At 47.1% G+C, this 18,672-nt stretch overlaps 1 protein-coding gene across 1 annotated transcript in view; it reads left to right on the forward strand.

Moving 5' to 3' along the window:
• Positions 1-18,672, forward strand: part of ERC2 (ELKS/RAB6-interacting/CAST family member 2) — a 495,023-nt gene that overhangs the window by 115,954 nt on the left and 360,397 nt on the right. Inside the window, exon 4 of the mRNA XM_067303579.1 lies at positions 45-119. Coding sequence (XP_067159680.1) covers positions 45-119 — 75 coding nt within the window. The remainder of the gene's footprint in view (positions 1-44; positions 120-18,672) is intronic.

Below are 18,672 nucleotides of genomic sequence, written 5' to 3' on the forward strand. Positions count from 1 at the left end.
GAAAGATGAGTCGCCAAGCTTATTTCTATCGTGTCCCTCCGCAGGAATTACATAGAAGAACCCAACTACAGCCTGAGCCAGCAAAGACAAAAGCTCTTCAGACGGTTATTGAAATGAAGGTATGGTCTTTGCATGTTTTCCTATACATTATTTTTTTTAGTTCGAACTCAGTTTATAACTTTTAATATTAAAGCATTAAGTGCTTTCTTTTACTTTTTAACTTCTTTTGTTGTGAAGCTAGGAATAGTCAGTATTTCTTTCTCCCATCTTTACCCCAAAATCATTGTCAGTGTTTAAAATATCCCAGAGCTAATGATTAGATGAAATCCTTAGGCCTGTAACTTGAAAATATAATCCGAGTAAAGTTGTAAAGACATTCTTTGCCTCAGAAGGAAGAATGCATCTCCTTTGAAAGACTTTCTTGATAAATGTTTGCCTCTTTTCCATTGTTTCCCTAAACAGCCAGCTTCATATAAAAGAAATTTGACTGATTTGTTGATGAACAAGCTGACACACTAGATTTTGTATTTTAGAAATGAGATTATGAGAAATAATCTGTATATAGCAGAAAATATTTATGCAGTATACATTCACTACCCTTTCAACATTGCACAAAGCCTAGTAAGAGCTTTCCCCTTTTTCCCCCTTTTCCCCTTTTTCCCCTTTTTCCTTTTTTTGTCTTTTTTGCAACTCCTTCCTATAGGACGTGAGGATAATTTTAATTATAAAGGAGGCAAGTCCTGCCTGTTAAGAGTTCTAGCACGTCAGTTTAAAGCTAGATGCCCAGTGCTTCTCAGTTATTTGTATCTCAGCATCTCAGTTGTGCATTTCAGGCAAACTTTGAGCGCTGCTATCTAGAAAACATTTAGAAAGCTAATTCTGCCAATTTCTGTCTGCACAAGAATAGAACTTATTTCTAACTCTGATGGGCTACTCATTCTCATAGTATACAGGAGTGGCTCTCAAATGTTTTAATAAAGAAATAATGCAGAAGGTATACAGAAAAGCACTAGAACTTATATGTAAATAAAAACATGTACAACATGATCGATTTTGGAATATAATACTAATATAACAAGAATACATCGTCAAAGTCGGTAGAGTTATAGTGAGGTAAATCTGTATAAACAAAGTCAGACCTAGGCCATAAGCGAGTGGTCACAGAACTCTATGCAGTGGCATCATAAATGGCAGATTTTCTTGTCTGTGCTGATAGTTTACTGCTTGTTCAACACTGAGCTGAAGAGTATTAATTTTTTGATGCAATATCCTAGCATTTCAAAAGGCATTATTTCTCTCTTAAAACCTGTATTTGTGATTTGCCAAGACTGGCTGTTCTTACTACTCTCTTTCCAGAATAGAAGCATTAACTGTTGGGTGAGAGATGTCTTTCTTTTTGTCAGTAAAACTCTCTTGTAGTTTTTATTTTACTTTTGTATCCTGACAACCTTTTCTTCAGCCTACAAACTGCTGGGCTCTCTGCAGCTTACTGGAAATGCAATGTGTAAAATGAGTGGTAAAATAAGGACAAGGGCTTTTTTTTTTTTTTTAATAGGATTTGATTAAAAAAAAAACCACAAAAAACAATTTCATTATTAAACCTTGTTTAATACCTGAACATTATTTTTAAGGTGGTGACTTAAAGAAAAAAAAATTTAGGTGGGCCAAAGTGGAATAAATGTCCAAGGCCCATGTAAAGTGTTTTTCTTAATTAATCTTTAGAAACAGTTTTCTGTTGATGGTTATTTGGCCATCATTTTACATCCAACCTAAGGAAAATGTTCATGGTATCAGCAGCCCTAGAATTTGTGTTTTAGGGAGTGATATGACAAAATGTGATGAAACCTCTGTCTTAAAAGTCCTAAATAGAGATTCCTCTTTTTGATATATAATATTATGAAAATTTCCCAGCTTTTCTTCCCACAATAATGGAAGATAAAAATAATCATTTTAAATAAAAATGAAAAGTCATATTTTTGCATAATTCTGTGAATCTGGAATCTGTCTTTAAGAAAAATATCGAATACTGTGAGTTGATAATTTGTGAGGGTTGGCAATACTGCCTGAAATACATTAATGATGGTCTTTCATTTCAGTTGTCTTAAAAGGAGTGCAAATTAAAGGCCTCATTTTGCTAGTGACTTGTGTTATGAGCAAATGAGTTCAGCATGTCTGAACGTTACAATAAATATACAGCTACAACAACAGTACTGCATAAATAGAGTATCTGACCTTTAATAATTACTTTGGGTATGTGAATAACAGAGAAGGTTCCTCAGTTTCAGTGTTCCGTATTCTGAGGTATATTTCCCTTAGACTTCTCTATTCATTCTAGTTCAGGAGTCTATGAAATTTAAAACACGGTATTTTCTGCAATAACTTGTTATCCTAAGCATCTGAGAAAGTAGGACACACTGTTTGGCTGAGAAACTTGTTTTATATCTTAATATTCAGCACTATAAATTTAAAATTTTGGGATGCAGAGATAGTGTGCCAGGGTTGTTTGTGGTCTTCCATGTGAGCTATTAACAATGGAAAGGTTAGGTTGCAAAATAGTTTACAATTCCTCTTCCTACACCAAAACAAATCCTCTTTGAAAAGGGCAAAGGGAAGGGAGAGGACTAGAGTTACAGCTACTCTGACAGTGTCTCTGTCTCTGAAGACAGAGTCTTTTCTGTTTGTGTCCCGGGAGAGCTCAGAGTGGTGAGATCTTCCACTTCTTAAAAATCTGGTAATGAGGGCTTTCATTTGTCACTGGTGAAGCTGTAATCATGTTGCTGGAGCAGTCTCATGTGGAGCTGCCTTTCAGCTAAGAGGCAGACATTTCTTTCTTTTGCTATGACCACACACTCCTTTGGGGTTGCCTTGTCTAAAATAGGACGATACTGAAAAGAAAAAGGGACAAATGTAAGATGCTGAAATCCACATGATTAAACAGCAGTTTTTATTACAAATTCCATCTTGGGAATGTTTGCGAGTAAATTTAAATTGTCTTAATCCAGACAGCATTTGTTTTGAAAAGATGGGGAACATTTGTTTTAAATGATGAAGCATTGAAGCAATAATTTCCCTACAGTGCTGAGGGTAGAAGGAGGAAGAGGATTACCGTCTACTATGGCAATCTGAGGCCATGCTCCCACCCACACGGAGGCTCCCAGCAGTATACATTTCTCCTTACTGCACCCAACCCTTTCCATCCCCCGCTTCAAATTAGGATTTGGTCCGAGTCCCATGCCTTGCTCCCTCAGGCCCTGCCAGGAGGCAGCCTTCCCTCCTCCGTAGGCAATCCCTCTAGTCTTTCCTCTGTTTTGCTGCTGCCCCCTGCCGCTGCTGAATGCTTTCTGTCCCCCGTCCCCGTCTGTCCTCCCTTTCACCCAATGAAGTATACCCATTTCTCCCACCTCTCAGCTCAAATACGTCTTCTCAATGTGTTTTTTTCCTAAAAAGCTTTTCTCTTGCCCAGCCTTTCCTGTCCCCTCTCATGCTTTTGATTCCTTTCCTAAAGTTTTTCAAGTCGTTGTCTTTTTTCATCATAACCGTTTATTCTACATCTCTCTTTTCAGCCAGTTTCAATCTTCTATTTACTTAAAAAAAAAAAAAGAAAAAAAAAGAAAAATCACATCCTCTATACTGACTCCTAATTCTATTAGTTTTACTTACTTCTTCCCAGACATCTATTGCCTTTTTAGATGCTTTGCACAGGCCTTTCTTTCCTGTCCTAATTTTTCCGTTTTTGTTTCTTAGACATGTTTGCTTCCAGATGTCCCAAGTCTTTTCCTTATTCTTTCCCCTTAAGTCCTTTACTCTCTGTTCCTTCTATCTGCAAAAGACCCCCCCCTCCAGAAGCCCTTCTTTGTTCTGGGAAGCAGAGTCCACACAAGGAGGGTAGTTTCCCCAGGAAGCAGGATGCTTTAGCACAGCCTCCCTGCCATTCACTCAAGCTCTCCTGTTTTTTGAAGCTTGCTTAATTAGATTGAGACCCTTGCCTTCAAGAGGATTTTTTGTTTTGTTCCCCCAGGTCCCAACCCTGATTTTCTGAGATCCATTCTATAGAAAGTTGGTCACAATAAATATGCTCTCTGTATCCTGGATTTAGTCACAGGGATGAAAGTTTTGAAGTGCACATTTGCCTAAATTCAGCGAGTTGCATCATGGAGGTCATCAAACATGTGAAGACCTAATTCCAGCTGTAGTGATTGTGAGCTGTGTGCATAAGAACCAGTATTCATGGACATCATTAACTATTTCTAGCAGTATTTTCAGCTCTATCTTTAAAAAAGGATTGGTGGGGGTCCCTAAAAAAAAAAAAAAAAAAAAAAAAAAGGGCATTAGCTTAGAAATCAATTTTTTAGTTTTTTTTCTCAAGTATGTCACATACTTTTTAGTCCCTTTATGGATTAAGTTTGAAAGTGCACTTGCTTTATGTTTACAAATCTTTATAGCTAGCTCTGAAATCTGGAATTTTTAAAAACACAAAACAACAGCAGCAAAAAGCCCACAGTAATTTTTATACAAACTAAGCTTCTGGAACCTAAAGGTTTTTTGGATAATACCACTTACTCTACAATTTGAGATTAAAATGGCTTCAGACTGCCTTCAGCTTCCCCCATCTCTTTGTACCGAAAGTTGGTGAAGATAAATACTATGTGTGTTGGGGGATACTGTTTTCTTAGATTGAAATTTGTGGCAGACAGATGAATAATTTGCTGACCATTTTCCTCTATAGATGTAGAGTCTATGTAGGAGCCTTGTTGCTGAAAAAAGCACCAGAACTCTAACACGTACCACAATATTGTCAAAATCTTAATTCAGTGACTTGCAATCACTACACGTTATAGGGCATGTGACTGATGAATGCAAAATACAATTCTGATGCTATTCATGGTGTTTAAAGTCTGCTCATAAGGGTCACTGATATGAATAAGATGATAAACTAACTCTCTAATTCTCTTGGATGAGAGGTTTCTGAAGAATATAAGAGCCCCCAGTGATTTGGTTAGAGATAAAAGCTTTTAACTTTTCAAGTATGATGAAAAGGATGATGCTACAGGCCTACTTGTTAGACCAGATGACTTCCGTCAGCTACTCGTTCAACGTGAAATGGAAGTTTCAGGTTATTTGATATATAGCATGTCTTTAATCTGAATAAATTTGCAGATACATTCTGAATGGTTTTTCTGTCACTGTAATGCTTATTAAGTCCGTATTTCCTAACTAATGAGGCAGTGGATTCTTCCCGTCCTTTCCATAACAGATGATGCAGATGCTTTGTAACTAATGCAGTGAGTAGGGAAAAAAGGCTAGACAAAGTAAAGGTAGAGCAGAATGTTTCCTGGGCCTTACGTTGTGGCTCTGATGGACTGGAAAACATGATCCCCCTCCTCTTCTGCAGGGTCTCAATAGGTGACAAACACTTGCGTTTTCTGTTATGAGGCTTTTTTAGAATACTTTTCATATAAAAACCCCTTATATTTGTGGAGGTTGCTGTTGGGTTAGTCAGTGTCTTTATTGGTCAAGGTCAAAGCATAAACTTCTCTTAAAGAAATAATTATTAAACACTTGCTTAAAACTCTGTTCTTGACATGGGTAGTCTCTAGCAGTCACTTTGTCCTGAATCTTCCATTTTTATTGAATGACATTGGAATTATATTACAGGAAACTTTATTGACAATTATACATGCAATTAAGACCCTGTTTTGCTATTTATAAAGTTCAGAGGATAATAATTGGTTGGTTTAAATGTTTAAATGAATTTTAAAGCTAGATGAGTCATTGTAAACACTTTGTGATATTTGTTCTATTTTATATATGGGTCCTACAAAATGACAAAGTCCAAAATATAAACTTACGTCAGTCTCTATGAGCATAAGTGGGAGCCTAATGTAGAATTTAATTATATTTGACACTGGCACAGCTGCTTCTAGAAGTCAGTGTCCATTAGTAGCATCTATAGATTAAAAAATAGGATATCGATAAATTGGGAAATCTTCAGAGAAGAGACATCAGAATATTTAAAAAGATCAGCAAACGTTTTATGATGAAGGGCTTTCGGAGCTCAATTTTGTGTAGTTTAACAAATAGAAAATGAAAGACCAAAGGGATTATAGTCTGGAGATATGTATGTGAGGTATCTTTATGGAAAAGAGAGGACTTTCTAGTCCTGAAAATAAACATATCACAGGATACAGTGTGTGGAAGCTACAGGTAGCAATTGCAAATGAAAATAAAGAGTGTATTTTTAACGGCATTAGTGTGATTTTATGACTTGTGTTATACAGGAAGCCAGACTAGTTTTATCAAAGCTGTCGCTCATCAGTTTGTGACTGTGGATATACGTGATCAAATACCATTTTTTTCTCGTGCCTAAATCTATGGCTGGTCAAGGATAAAATAAAGCTAGTACATTGAAATCCATTCCTTCAATTACAATTGCACTCATTAATACTTTTTTGTGCGTTGTTTGCAGGCAGATGCCATATCACTGATATCTTTAATTATCAAAGTTAATTACTACTGATTAATATAATCAAAAAGGGTAAAAGAAAATACATTTCTTATGGTTCCATTCTTTTCAATAAGGAGTACTCCTGCGTACCAGAATCAGGGCAAAGTCTTGCTTATTTCCTTCAGACAGTTCCTGGCTTTTCTTGGATATTACTTGAGAGAGAACATTGGAAAGGCATTGCCTATTGATTTGGCGTAAAGCTTATCCTAAGTGTAGAGTATTAATGACCATCCTGAAATATATATAGTATAGCAACAAGAATAAGTCTTTAAAATGGTAAGCTATAAACTGAATGAAAATATTTGTGGTTTACCTTGCTTGCAGAAAGAACCTTCTTTATATATTGATCCAGCTTTGATATTTCAGGTATGGGTTTGGTTCTAGAAGAGCATGTATGTGTGTTTGCAGTGCAATATACTCCTACTGCTAAGGCTGCATGACTTTTAACATTCTCTTGTCTTCAAAAATAAACCTGAATATTCTTTGTGCTTCTCTTCTAGTATCTATATTAAATTGACAATGTTAAAAAAGGTACTAGTTGTGTATGCTCTGTTGATAGCATGTGTATATTATATACAAGTTATATTAAATGTGAAATTCAAATACATGCTCCTGATTGCTTGTTGAATGTTCTACACGCAAAATTTTTCACAGACATTTGGTTTAATGTATCTAGCATTTGAAATTATGTAGGAATAACAATTTGTTACTCCTCATTTCAGAGAAAGACAGACAGGTAAAGTATTTAGAATGCTGTATTTTTTACAGATATTTTAGGTTACTATTCCCCCTCTCGTGTCCCCTGCCCCCCCTTTTCCCCCCCCCCCCAAAGTGTTCAGGAAATGTACCATAGGGCTTCTGTTGTAACGTGTGGACATATGATTCATGAATCCTTATTGCTGGAAACTTATTTGTAGAGTCAGTCTAATTTACATTGTGGAATATTATTTTCTTCAGGAGCATCAAGAAAAATGCTAATTAAGTTTCACATTCCAAAATAGATGGTTTTCTGTTAGGTCCAGAAGAGAAATAGCCCTAATCCCTCTCCTAGAACATCTGTGACACTGTTCTAATGAAGGCAATGAGGAAAAGAAGCACTGGCTACTGCTGGAAGGGGGTTCGATTGGTAGGTTAGTACCCTGATCTATAGTGCAGATCCTGCCATAGAACCTTATGTCTTTTTAACAGACTGGAACTGTCTTTTAACTGACTGGAAAAAAATGCACAAATGTCACATTGTTGAAGAACTCAGAAGTTTATTAGTACCAGTTAATACTAAGCTTCTTCCTTAATATTACTGTGAAGGAATCTTCCTTGTGATTCAACAGAGACCCACTTAGTTCATTAGAATATTGCTAATGTAGATAAGTCTTAGAGTTTTGAAGATGTGTGAAGGAGTGTGCCTATTCGGTCAAAACTTCCAGTGAAAGCAAAGTTATCTTCTGGCTTTCTATCTATCCTGTAAGCCAACCCAACTTCCTCCATGGCAGCACACATTGGGAGCTCCAGGATGCCCATATTATCTTTAAGCTATCTGGTTCTTCACTTTCCAGCAGTTGTCTGGACAGGAGAATTTTCAGGTTTGCTGGGCAAGCCAGCAGCCGGCCTTGTGGTTTGCAGAATTGCAAGTCTTGTATTGTTCTTAAGTAAAGGAAGAGCTCCTTTGTCCCCTTGGAGAGCCTATGAAGGGAGGGTGATATCTGGTTTCTCTCCTGTCTTGTCATCAGTGATGTTTCTGATAAATTATTCCAGAACAGATTTTAGTCTTCAGAATTTTTAGTTTTCAGCTTCTGTTCCAATAGGAAGTTAATAAAAAGCTGACAGTGACATTTTTTTCTGGAGATAGGAAGACTAGTTCTTACACAGTTGTAATCCCAGTATGCAGAGATCTGATTAAAAACAAACCTCTCTGTTGCCTCTAGAAGTTACGGTAGATATGTCCTATAAAGCATAAATTTTATTCTGTGAATCTTTCAAAGAGTGTAACAGGCTAATGTGCTATAAATTTCTGCTATCCTGTATTTGCAAAATGAGTAAAATACAAATACAAAATAAAAAGCTAGACTCTTAAAGATTTAGCTGGAGAGATTTGATGAGGACTGCTCCCAGCTGAGATGTCAAAACAGGTCATGTAAATACCAATCTATTTCAGTACCAGATCATCCTAAATACTAAATTGCAGCGAAGTTTAAGCTTTGCTTTCATCTTCAGGAATAGGGATAGAAAAATCTCTAAAAAGAAGTCTGATGGAACAAGGTGGTTTGACTGTAGCGTCTGTAAGAGCTACAGTAATTATTTTATTTGCTTGTGCATAAGCCTGATAAATTTTAAAAATCTTTTATCACTTTTCTTTCTGTAATTTTCTATTCATGTGATTTCTCAAAATGATAAGACGTAGTAGGAGCTCTTCCCCTTTCATCTTATTTCATCTGATTTTTTCATTTCAGTCAAACCTTTTCTATTACTTTCTTCTAAAAATAAATAAGTAAATTTATAGACAAATATTTTGAGGACAGAACAGGTAACATCTAAAAATAAATATCAAATTGACCTGCATGGATGAGCAAGGAGCTCCTGGCAAAACTCAACCATAAGAAGGAAGTATACAGAAAGTGGAAAAGGGGACAGGCCACTTGGGAGGAATATAGGAACGTTGTCAGAGTATGCAGGGATGCGACGAGGAAGGCTAAGGCCCGTTTGGAATTAAATCTGGCAAGAGATGTCAAGGACAGCAAGAAGGGCTTCTTCAAATACATCAGTAGCAAGAGGAAGACTAGGGAAAATGTGGGGCCTTTGCTGAATGGGGTGGGTGCCCTGGTGACGAAGGATGCAGAGAAGGCAGAGTTACTGAATGCCGCCTTTGCTTCAGTCTTTACTGCTCAGGCCAGCCCTCAGGAAACCCAGACCCTGGAGACCAGAGAGAGAAAGTCTGGAGGAAGGAGGACTTTCCCTTGGTGGAGGAGGATCGGGTTAGAGATCATTTAAGCAAACTTGACACCCACAAATTCATGGGACCTGATGGGATGCACCCACGAGTGCTGAGGGAGCTGGCGGATGTCATTGCTAAGCCACTCTCCATCATCTTTGAAAGGTCATGGAGAACAGGAGAGGTGCCTGAGCACTGGAAGAAAGCCAGTGTCACCCCAGTCTTCCAAAAGGGCAAGGAGGACCCAGGGAACTACAGGCCAGTCAGCCTCACCTGCATCCCTGGAAAGGTGATGGAGCAGCTCATCCTGGAGGCCATCTCCAAGCATGTGGAGGACAAGAAGGTGATCAGGAGTAGTCAGCATGGCTTCACCAAGGGGAAATCATGCCTAACTAATCTGATAGCCTTCTGTGAAGGAATGACTGGCTGGGTAGATGAGGGGAGAGCAGTGGATGTTGTCTACCTTGACTTCAGCAAGGCTTTTGACGCTGTCTCCCATAACATCCTCATAGACAAGCTCAGGAAGTGTGGGTTAGATGAGTGGACAGTGAGGTGGCTTGAGAACTGGCTGAATGGCAGAGCTCAGAGAGTTGTGATCAGTGGCGCAGAGTCTAGTTGGAGGCCTGTAGCTAGCGGTGTCCCCCAGGGGTCAGTACTGGGTCAAGTCTTGTTCAACTTCTTCATCAATGACCTGGGTGAAGGGACAGAGTGCACCCTCAGCAAGTTTGCTGATGATCCCAAACTGCGAGGAGTGGCCAATACACCAGAGGGCTGTGCTGCCATTTAGGGAGACCTGGACAGGCTGGAGAGCTGGGTGGAGAGGAACTGCATCAACAAAGGCAAGTGCAGAGTCCTGCACCTAGGGAGGAATAACCCCATGCCCCAGTACAGGTTGGGGGTTGACCTGCTGGAAAGCAGCTCTGCCGAGAAGGACCTGGGAGTGCTGGCGGACACGGAGTTAAGCATGAGGCAGCAATGCGCCCTTGTGGCCAAGAAGGCCAATGGTATGCCGGGGTGCATGAGGAAGAGTGTTGCCAGCAGGTGGAGGGAGGCGATCCTCCCCCTCTCCTCAGCCCTGCTGAGGCCACATCTGGAGTACTGTGTCCAGTTCTGGGCTCCCCAGGACAAGAGGGATGTGGCACTACTGCAGCAAGTGCAGCCAAGGGCTACAAAGATGATTAGGGGACTGGAGCATCTCTCTTATGAGGAAAGGCTGAGAGAGCTGGGCCTGTTTAGCCTGGAGAAGAGAAGGCTGAGAGGAGATCTTATTAATATGTGTACAAATATCTTAAGGGAGGGTGTCAAGAAGATGGAGCCAGACTCTTTTCAGTGGTGACCAGCGACAGGACGCAAGGCAACGGGCACAAACTGAAACACAGACAGTTCCATCTGAACATGAGGAAAAACGTCTTCCCTGTGAGGGTGACAGAGCACTGGAACAGGTTGCCCAGAGAGGCTGTGGAGTCTCCTTCTCTGGAGGTATTCAAACCCCGCCTGGACGCCATCCTGTGCAAGGTGCTCTAGGTGATCCTGCTTGAGCAGGGGGGTTGGACTAGATGATCTCCAGAGGTCCCTTCCAACCTCAACCATTCTGTGATTGTGCGATTCTGTGGCAGATCCCTGTCCTACGGATGACAGGGCCTGTGGAGGGTGCTTTTCAAAGAGTCTCTTTGCTTCCTTACTCTGCCAAATTTTCTCGGAACAAGCCGAGTGCCCTCAGACTTCCTGGAGGCATGGCCGCGCTTTTCAGAGAGCCAGCTCCTCTCCTGGCTCTCTCTTCAGGGGCTCAGCATGCGCACCGTGTGCGGCCTGCCTCAGGAGTCAAGCTCCAGGGGGGGCCGAATAACGTGAACGCGAGCCGCCACATCTTTTCCTTCTCTTTTTATTCTTGCTTACAGCAGCTCTCTTGTCTCGTGGCTCAGGTGGTAGTTCTGCCTTGCCAGCACGCCATGAACCTGCACTCTGTAAATGCAGGTGTACTCGGGGTTGCCCCAGTTGCTCCGCACCTGGAATTTGATGTACCGGAAGGCTCTGGGAGGCTGCTTCTGCAAAGGAAATGGGGGGAGCCATGACTCCTCAGGTGTAAAGAGCAACAGCACAGCAACGTAGCGCCCTTTGCCAGCGCTAGCTTCCCTGCCGGGGAACAAAATGCAGCCCTGACAAAGGAGGCAGCCATGGTTGCCATGCCAGAGCCACAAGGCACCGCATGCTTTGGCTCATCCTCCGCACTCGCTCGTCCAAGCACTTGCAGGCAAAGCTCAGGTCGCCCCTCGCATCGTGCCCACACGCACTCCCAGTACCTTCAGGCGGAAGGTCTGAACAGCCTCTTGGTCCACATCAAATACGAAGAGCCCCAGGAGAGTTTCTTCTGCGGCTTCCTCATCCACGCCCTCAAAGGCAACCGACAAGGGGAGCAGGTCAGGCTCCAGCAGAGCCGAAGGAAAAGAGCCCGCTGAGTCAGAATCGGGCAACCCTGCCTCATGTCCCGCTCCTCTAGCCCTAGGCTAGAAGAGGTGAGCGTGCACGTGGGTCAGGCTGCCTTGAGCAAGCGCTCCAAGACCCTTGGCCAGAAAGCACAAAGCAAGCCGGAGTGGCATAACACCACCGTGGGCCCCCACATACGGCACGCAGGGACGCACTGCTCTGCAGCAACCAGCCCACGCTCCTCTGAGAGAAGCCGCCGGGAGAAACAAGGCTCCCTCGCACCTTTCTCCCCTGGCCAGCTTCCCTCGCCGCCCTCCCCGCAGGTGCAAGGCAGAGACTTACGGAGACAGCAAAATCTTTGGGGGCGCTGCTGACTTCCCCGGAAGGAGAGACTGCCTTGGAGATGTGCTCCACGGTGACAGCCATTGGCCAGATTTGCTCAGGCAACCGAATGACCACTTGGCCCTCCGCTCCTTGGAAAGCCCAGCACTGTCCAGGGGAAGTACGTGGCTGCAACCAGAAAGCAGCGACCTTCAATGGCAAGGCCCTCCAAGAGCCCACAGAGCTGGCTGCCTTGCAAGAAGCACAGACCTGCCTTGGTCTCTTGGCTGACATTCTGCCTGGAAAGGCACACAAGTGGATGAAAGGGGCAGGCGGGGACTTGCCAACTTGTCTTCAGAAGACGGAAGGCTTCCTTACGAAACATCTAGGCTCAGCTGCCTTTCCCAAATCCCGCTCTGATTTTGCACAGCATTCAGAGGCAGGCCGGGTCTCCCTAGTGCAGGTCACCCCATAAGCCTTCAACGAGTGTGCGGGAGGGACGAGGCCCAGGGCAGCCGCCACACTTCCTCCAACTCAACAGATCCTGCCATGCTTGCGGGCCTGGAGGAGGTTCTGTCCTTGCCTCAGTGGCTTGGCAGGCCCCTCCCAACTCCCACTCTCTCTGGAAAGGGACCGCCGAGTTGAGGTGGGAAAATGCAGCTGCCAAGGGCAAAGGTCCCCAGCAGACGGTGACCAGGGCTGGTGGGCAGGTTGCTGCCATTGGGTTCAGCTCCGTTCCCCTCCAGACGGGAGGGCGGCGCTGTGGGGAAGCGCAGGTGATCGTCAGGAAGAGCAAGCGGAGCGCTGTAGGGCTGAGCGATACTGCTGCTGCGAAGGGAGGTGTTTGGGGCTTGGTGGCTCAACTTGAGAGCAAGGAACTGCCTCAGAAGTCGTGCTCTCTATGCTCTTACCTGCAAAATAGTATCCGGAGGGTTGGCCGCCGCAAAGAACGCTGGACAAAGCCAGCAAGCCTCACTGCCTCGCCCACTGCCATAAGTCCTGGATGTTCTCTCCACATCGATGGTGGCCCCTGAAATGCACATGCCAAGCAGCTGCCTAGGACAGGCCAGAGGCTAGGAGAAGCAGTGAGCTAGCAGGTATTTCTCAGGTTGCAAGCCCAGCTGGGCAGACTTTGTGCGAGAGCCGTACGCCAGCCGAGTGCCAGCAGACTTTCCGTAGGCATACCTGTGGTTTTCAGAGCCCAGTCCACCATCTCGAGGTACTTTGCCCCTATCTTCTCAAGTGCTGCGCGTGTCAAGTGGAGAAGGGGCTGGGAAAAACATTGCGAAAGCAGAGGCGGAAATGAACACGCACAATGACACAAACTCATCAACGGGCACTTCTGCATGAACACCGAGTACTTGCGCGGGGCAAAGGGGAGACGGGGGGCGGTCAGTCCACCAAAGGCAAGACTTGGTGGAAAAGGCGCCACACCTTTTGGTCAGCGCTTCCTGACGAGTCAAGCGAGGACTCGGGGAGAACACCAGTCTCCAGAGCCACGGTGCAGACCTGGCTCAGGTCACCACTGCCCCAACCATCCCTGAGAGCCAGCTTTGCGCTGGGCAGCAAGAGGGCAGAGCTGACTCTGCAAAGGGCCAAGAGCAAGCAGCAGGAGGCAGCCTCCAAGCGGCAGCAAGCTCTTTGATCAAATGCCAGCCTCTTTACCCCGCTCTTCTCCTCGGCCATCTTGCTCTCCGACAAGGCTTCTTGCACCGAGTGCAGGATGACTTCGTTTGCGGCACCCATCTCTGCACGCAGGCGAGCCACCTGCTCTTCTAGAAGCTGCCGCTCACGGATTTTCTCCCTCAGCAAGGGCAGCGAATTGCTGAAGACAAAGGGAAAGCAGAGCTTGTCCAAGAGCTGCCCAGCCCCTGCAGGCAGTCACGACTAGGGCGCCGTGCCCTTGCCCGCATCCTCTTCCCTCCCTCGCGTTGACAAAGGCTTCCCTTCACCTCCACCTTTAGCACAAGGCAAAGACTGGAGCCCTGCGTGTTCTGCCACTCAATCAGTTCCATGGTAAGGAAGTGCTCTTACCCGAGAGTCGTGAGCTCTGCTTCCGGCGGCCCGGACTCCTCCTGAAACACAAAGGCCCTCCATGAGAGGAAGCACCAGGAGCGCTGTGGGGGCTTCCCACAGGACACTTGCCTAGGAACAACAGGCAGCAGTTGCTGCTGCTTTCCATCAGTTTGGGGGAGCAAGCCAGAGGAGCAACCTCAGGCCGTTTTTCCAGCCACTCTCTTTGGGGAGTCCATTTCCTCTTTGACCCTTTGCAGCCTCCAGGAGCTAAGGCAAGAGCAAAGCCACCTGCTGCCCAAGTTCTCCTTTCTTCAGCCTGTCAAGCTGCAGAGCTCGCTCAGGGAGATCTCGGTGTCAAACCTCATTCAGCAGCTATGGAGACTCAATGACAAGCTCACGGGTCCCCGCACCCGCCCCACGTCTCTGTGAGCATGAGTCCTGGGAATCTGGAGCAGATTGCCAACTTTTGCAGGGGAGGCAGGAGCTCAGAGCTACGGCCTCCGCCACAGTTTGCTTTCCTGCAACAAGAGGCACGTACCTGCAGCGCTTCCTCTTGCCACTTGCCCTCGGCGAGCAGCAAGCTCCAGCAGTAAACCGCAGCTGGAAGTCACCGCATCAAGAGACAGTTATATTAAGAGGGTTTCTAATGGTGCCTGCAGCCACCTTTTCTGCTTCCACGCCTAGGGGGCAATGGCTTGCCTGGTCAGCTGGAGCTGGAGCCAGTGCAGAGAGAGGACGTGCCTCCAAGCCCTTGGGCATCCCCCACGCCCAGCAGCTTGGAAAATACACACGCCTGACGGCCACAGACCCACACCCTAATGAGGGCATGTGGTCCCGAGGCAAGAGAAAATGCACCGGGCCATGGACCTTTCTGCACAGACATTCCAACCCCAAAGCTCTGAAGCAAGGAGGGACCCCTAGCCAGAAGGATCCTAGGCACTCCACTCCCTCGCGCTGCCTGAACCCATGGAAGGCAGGAGGCAGGCTGCAGTCCACCTGCCAAGAGCCTCTCTGGCCTTCACTGCGTCACAGAGATGCGAAGCTGGAAGGCGTCACAGCATCTACTGCCTCTCCCTGCCCCTGAAAGCTGGCGTCCCGTACGCCTGTGCTCCCGCGCAAGACGTTTGCTCAGCACTGCTCACCAGCAAAGACTGCGGCCAGCAGCAAAAGGGCCCTCAGGCACCTCCTGCCATTCTGCCAGGTGACGTATTGCCTACAAGAGAGGGAAGGCTGTTGTTACGCAAGCCTACAGCGTGGGCTTTGATTTCCCGGTGATCCGTTTAGGGGCTCCCTTGCCACCAGGTTCCTCAGCTCAGCAGAGCGGAGAAGCCCAGGGCACGGGGGCCTTTAGGAAGCTCTCAGCTGGAGCACAGCACCCTGCGGCCACTAAGGCAGCTGAAGGCCTCTGGCCTGACAAGCGCACAGCAGCCTGCTCCTGCCGGGCTCTCCCGAGGAGAATGGGCAGCGCCTTGCCCACCCAAAGGGTCTGCTGGGCTGCCTGGCTCCGTCGCACTCACCTGCCCAACTCGGCTGGCATCTCCTCTACTCCAGCTCCGATACCAGCAAGAGGGAAAAGGTCGCTGTGCTGCAAATAGCCAGACGCCTCTTCCCAAAGCACCTGCTGGCCTCCGCAAACCTCCTTGTCTGCAGAGCTACACACCTCTGCAGGCTGGGCTTTTAGGTAGGGCAGCGGGTTATGACGTCACAGGAGCCAAGGTGCTGCCCAGGATGACCTCAGAGGGGGGTTCGCCCAGGAGGGGGTTGGCGTGCAGCCTGCGAAAGAGAAACCCTGTGCGTTAGCCCCCACCCCAAGCCTGAAAGCTCCCGGCGCACCCGTAGAGGAGCCCTGGTTAGCGCAGCCAGCCGGCTCACTTGGTCACCCGGGCAAGCTGCTGTGCCGTTACACGCCTCCTCCTCCTCTCCCAGGCTCTTGCGTGTCGTGTCCTGCGGGGCAGGCTCAAAGGGCTGAGTGAGAACCACTGCTAAGTCAGCGGGGAGAGTGGCGAGCGCTTTCTCCTCTTGAGACCCAGCCAGGCATTAACACGGTAGTGCAGCAAGCCAAAGGCCATCAGCCAGGTGGCCTTGTTGGCCCTGCAAGGCATAACCCCCCTCTGCTTGGAAAGCAAGAGCAGAGCGGTCAGCTTGCTGCCACAAAGGCAGATGCCTCCTGCCACGTCCACACCCACACACCCCCACGGAACAGTGCGGGTGAGAGGCACAGGCTCCCTCAGCAGCCCACTGATGGGCACCCAAAGGTGAGGCAGTGGGGCAGCTCTGAGGTCAGTCGCAGAAATGCAAGCGACCATTCAGCAAGAGCAGGCGACAGGACTGGAGACGGCTACAGCTGCAGGACAGCTGCCGCTAGCAGTGGGCCTCAGCTTCAGTCAGGCTCCTGCGCCAGTGGGTGGAGGTGCCAGGGCAGGCTGCTCAGGGCAACTAAGGCCTACTTAGTGCACACCGGGCCCTGACGTTCCAGGCCACAGTCTGTCGCCTTTGCATTTCTCTGCTGCAGCCTCTCCAGTTTGACAATGCCTCCCTTGAACTGCTGCGATCAAAATTGCACGCAGGAGAGCCCTAGCAAGCATGGAGTGTCATCCTCACCTTCCTCCATCTGCTCGTTCTACAGCAGCTGATGCAGCCCCCCCCCCCCACACGGTTGGCCTTTGCTGCTGCCGGAGCGCATTGCCTGCTCCTGTTTAGCTTGCTGTGTGCCAGGACCCCTGGGGCCTTTTGCGCAGCACTACGCCCCAGCCCATCAGGCCCCAGCCCATGCTGCTGCTGCTGCTGCTGCTGCTTGCGGTCTGGCTGTGCCTGGGGCAGACCTTTCCATTGGTCGTTGATAAGGCTCAAGCAGTTCTGGGTGGCACAGCCTGCCGAGGTCTTGCTGAGTGGTGGCTCTTCCTTCGGCATAGCTAACTCTCCTCACACCTGCTGAGGGCGCAATCGATGCCCATGCCCAGGTGGTTTAGGAAGGTGTCGCGGGAAGGGAGGGAAGAAAGGCCTTTCCTAAGCTTGCTAGTTTACCTTTGCCTGCCAGAGCCCCTTGTTCAAGGACTTTCCCTGAGTCAGTTTCGCAAAGTTGAAAAGAATAAGCAAGTTATTAAAGCGACAGATACAACCGGTTTGGAATTGCTGTTGATAAATGCACTTGCGGCAACAAATTTTCTTTCTTTGAGCTCAAACTAACAAGGAAGCCCTTTCAGTAACAATATATTTCCCCGGGTAACGTCCAACGCTGTCGGAGGCGCAAATCTTACCAAAGAGGCGTCCCTGTTTGCGGGAGGAAAGAAGGAGGCTCGCTCGTCAGCAATCTCCAGTGAACAGTTTGGGGCTTCAGTTTTCTTCCCTTCCAAAAACTTTAGTGCGCTCTCCTCTCTTTTATAGTTGCTGAAGGTGGGATGCGGAAGCGCGGCAGTCATACTTCATTGGCTACATGGCCATTTGCGCGATTGTCGTGGGGTATGCCCCCCCCCCCCATTCACATATCGTTATGCGGCGAAGGGCGTGTTTCTTAATAGGGTAATCAGGGATAATGAGGCTAGAGGCACTATAGGTCCACACTTAGTCCGTGATCAGCAAATTTGTGGTATGCAACTCCTTGCGGTCAGGGGCGGACCGCGATACCTTCATATCGCTGCCTCCTCTGCCGTGCAACTGGCTAACACGTTCTGGCCTTCACCGGCTAGTTTGTTCCTCACGTCGCCAAAGGGTGGGATGCTTTGTCTGCCACCTACCGTTGCTCCTTTGTGCCCCCTCTCCTTTCCTCCTGAATTCTCTCCTGACTCCACAGAAGGTAGTGAGCAGCATCAGTGCCAGGAGGGTCCCCGGAGCAACTCTGCTTGTGAGCAGCTGCCCGTTGGACTTTGAGCCAGGAAGCAGCAGCCTTGGAGCTTGCCGCTTTGGCCAGCGTCCGCGCAGCTTGTGGTGCCTCTGCCCAGTGCAGCTCTTGCCAGCTGGCCAGCACCTTGCCTCTTGGCTCCCAGGGGCACACAGCAGCATCTTTTCAGGCCCTCTTTGTCCAGCTGGCCCTTGGGCTCTTTGTTGTCACTTGGGTCCTCCTCAGAGCAGCGGGGTCCTTAGGCAGAGCAGGGCTACCATGGCTGCCTTGGTTCCCACGCTGCCTTTGCTCTGTCCCCCACCCCACAGCATCACACAATCACAGAATGGTTGAGGTTGGAAGGGACCCCAGCCCAAACCCTGTGGCTGTGAAGATCGCAGGAGAGCAGCGCCACTGTGGGTTCACACAGCCTCAGGTATTTAGCGGCTGATGGCTTTTTTAGAAAATACGCTTGCATGGCGCTCAACTCTGCAAAGATCTCTGACAAAGTGTTCTTTGGAGCATCCAGACGCTTCTTTGGGAGCTTCCTTGAGAGCTGCAAGCTACTCCATACTTTCACAATGCACGCGTCATGTCTGCACGGTCATGGCAGTCCTAAGGACACTGTACCTGGGTACTGCTTGTCACACAGAGGGCCACTGC

This window comes from Apteryx mantelli, chromosome 12, assembly GCF_036417845.1.
Source record: "Apteryx mantelli isolate bAptMan1 chromosome 12, bAptMan1.hap1, whole genome shotgun sequence".
Lineage (NCBI taxonomy): Eukaryota > Metazoa > Chordata > Aves > Apterygiformes > Apterygidae > Apteryx > Apteryx mantelli.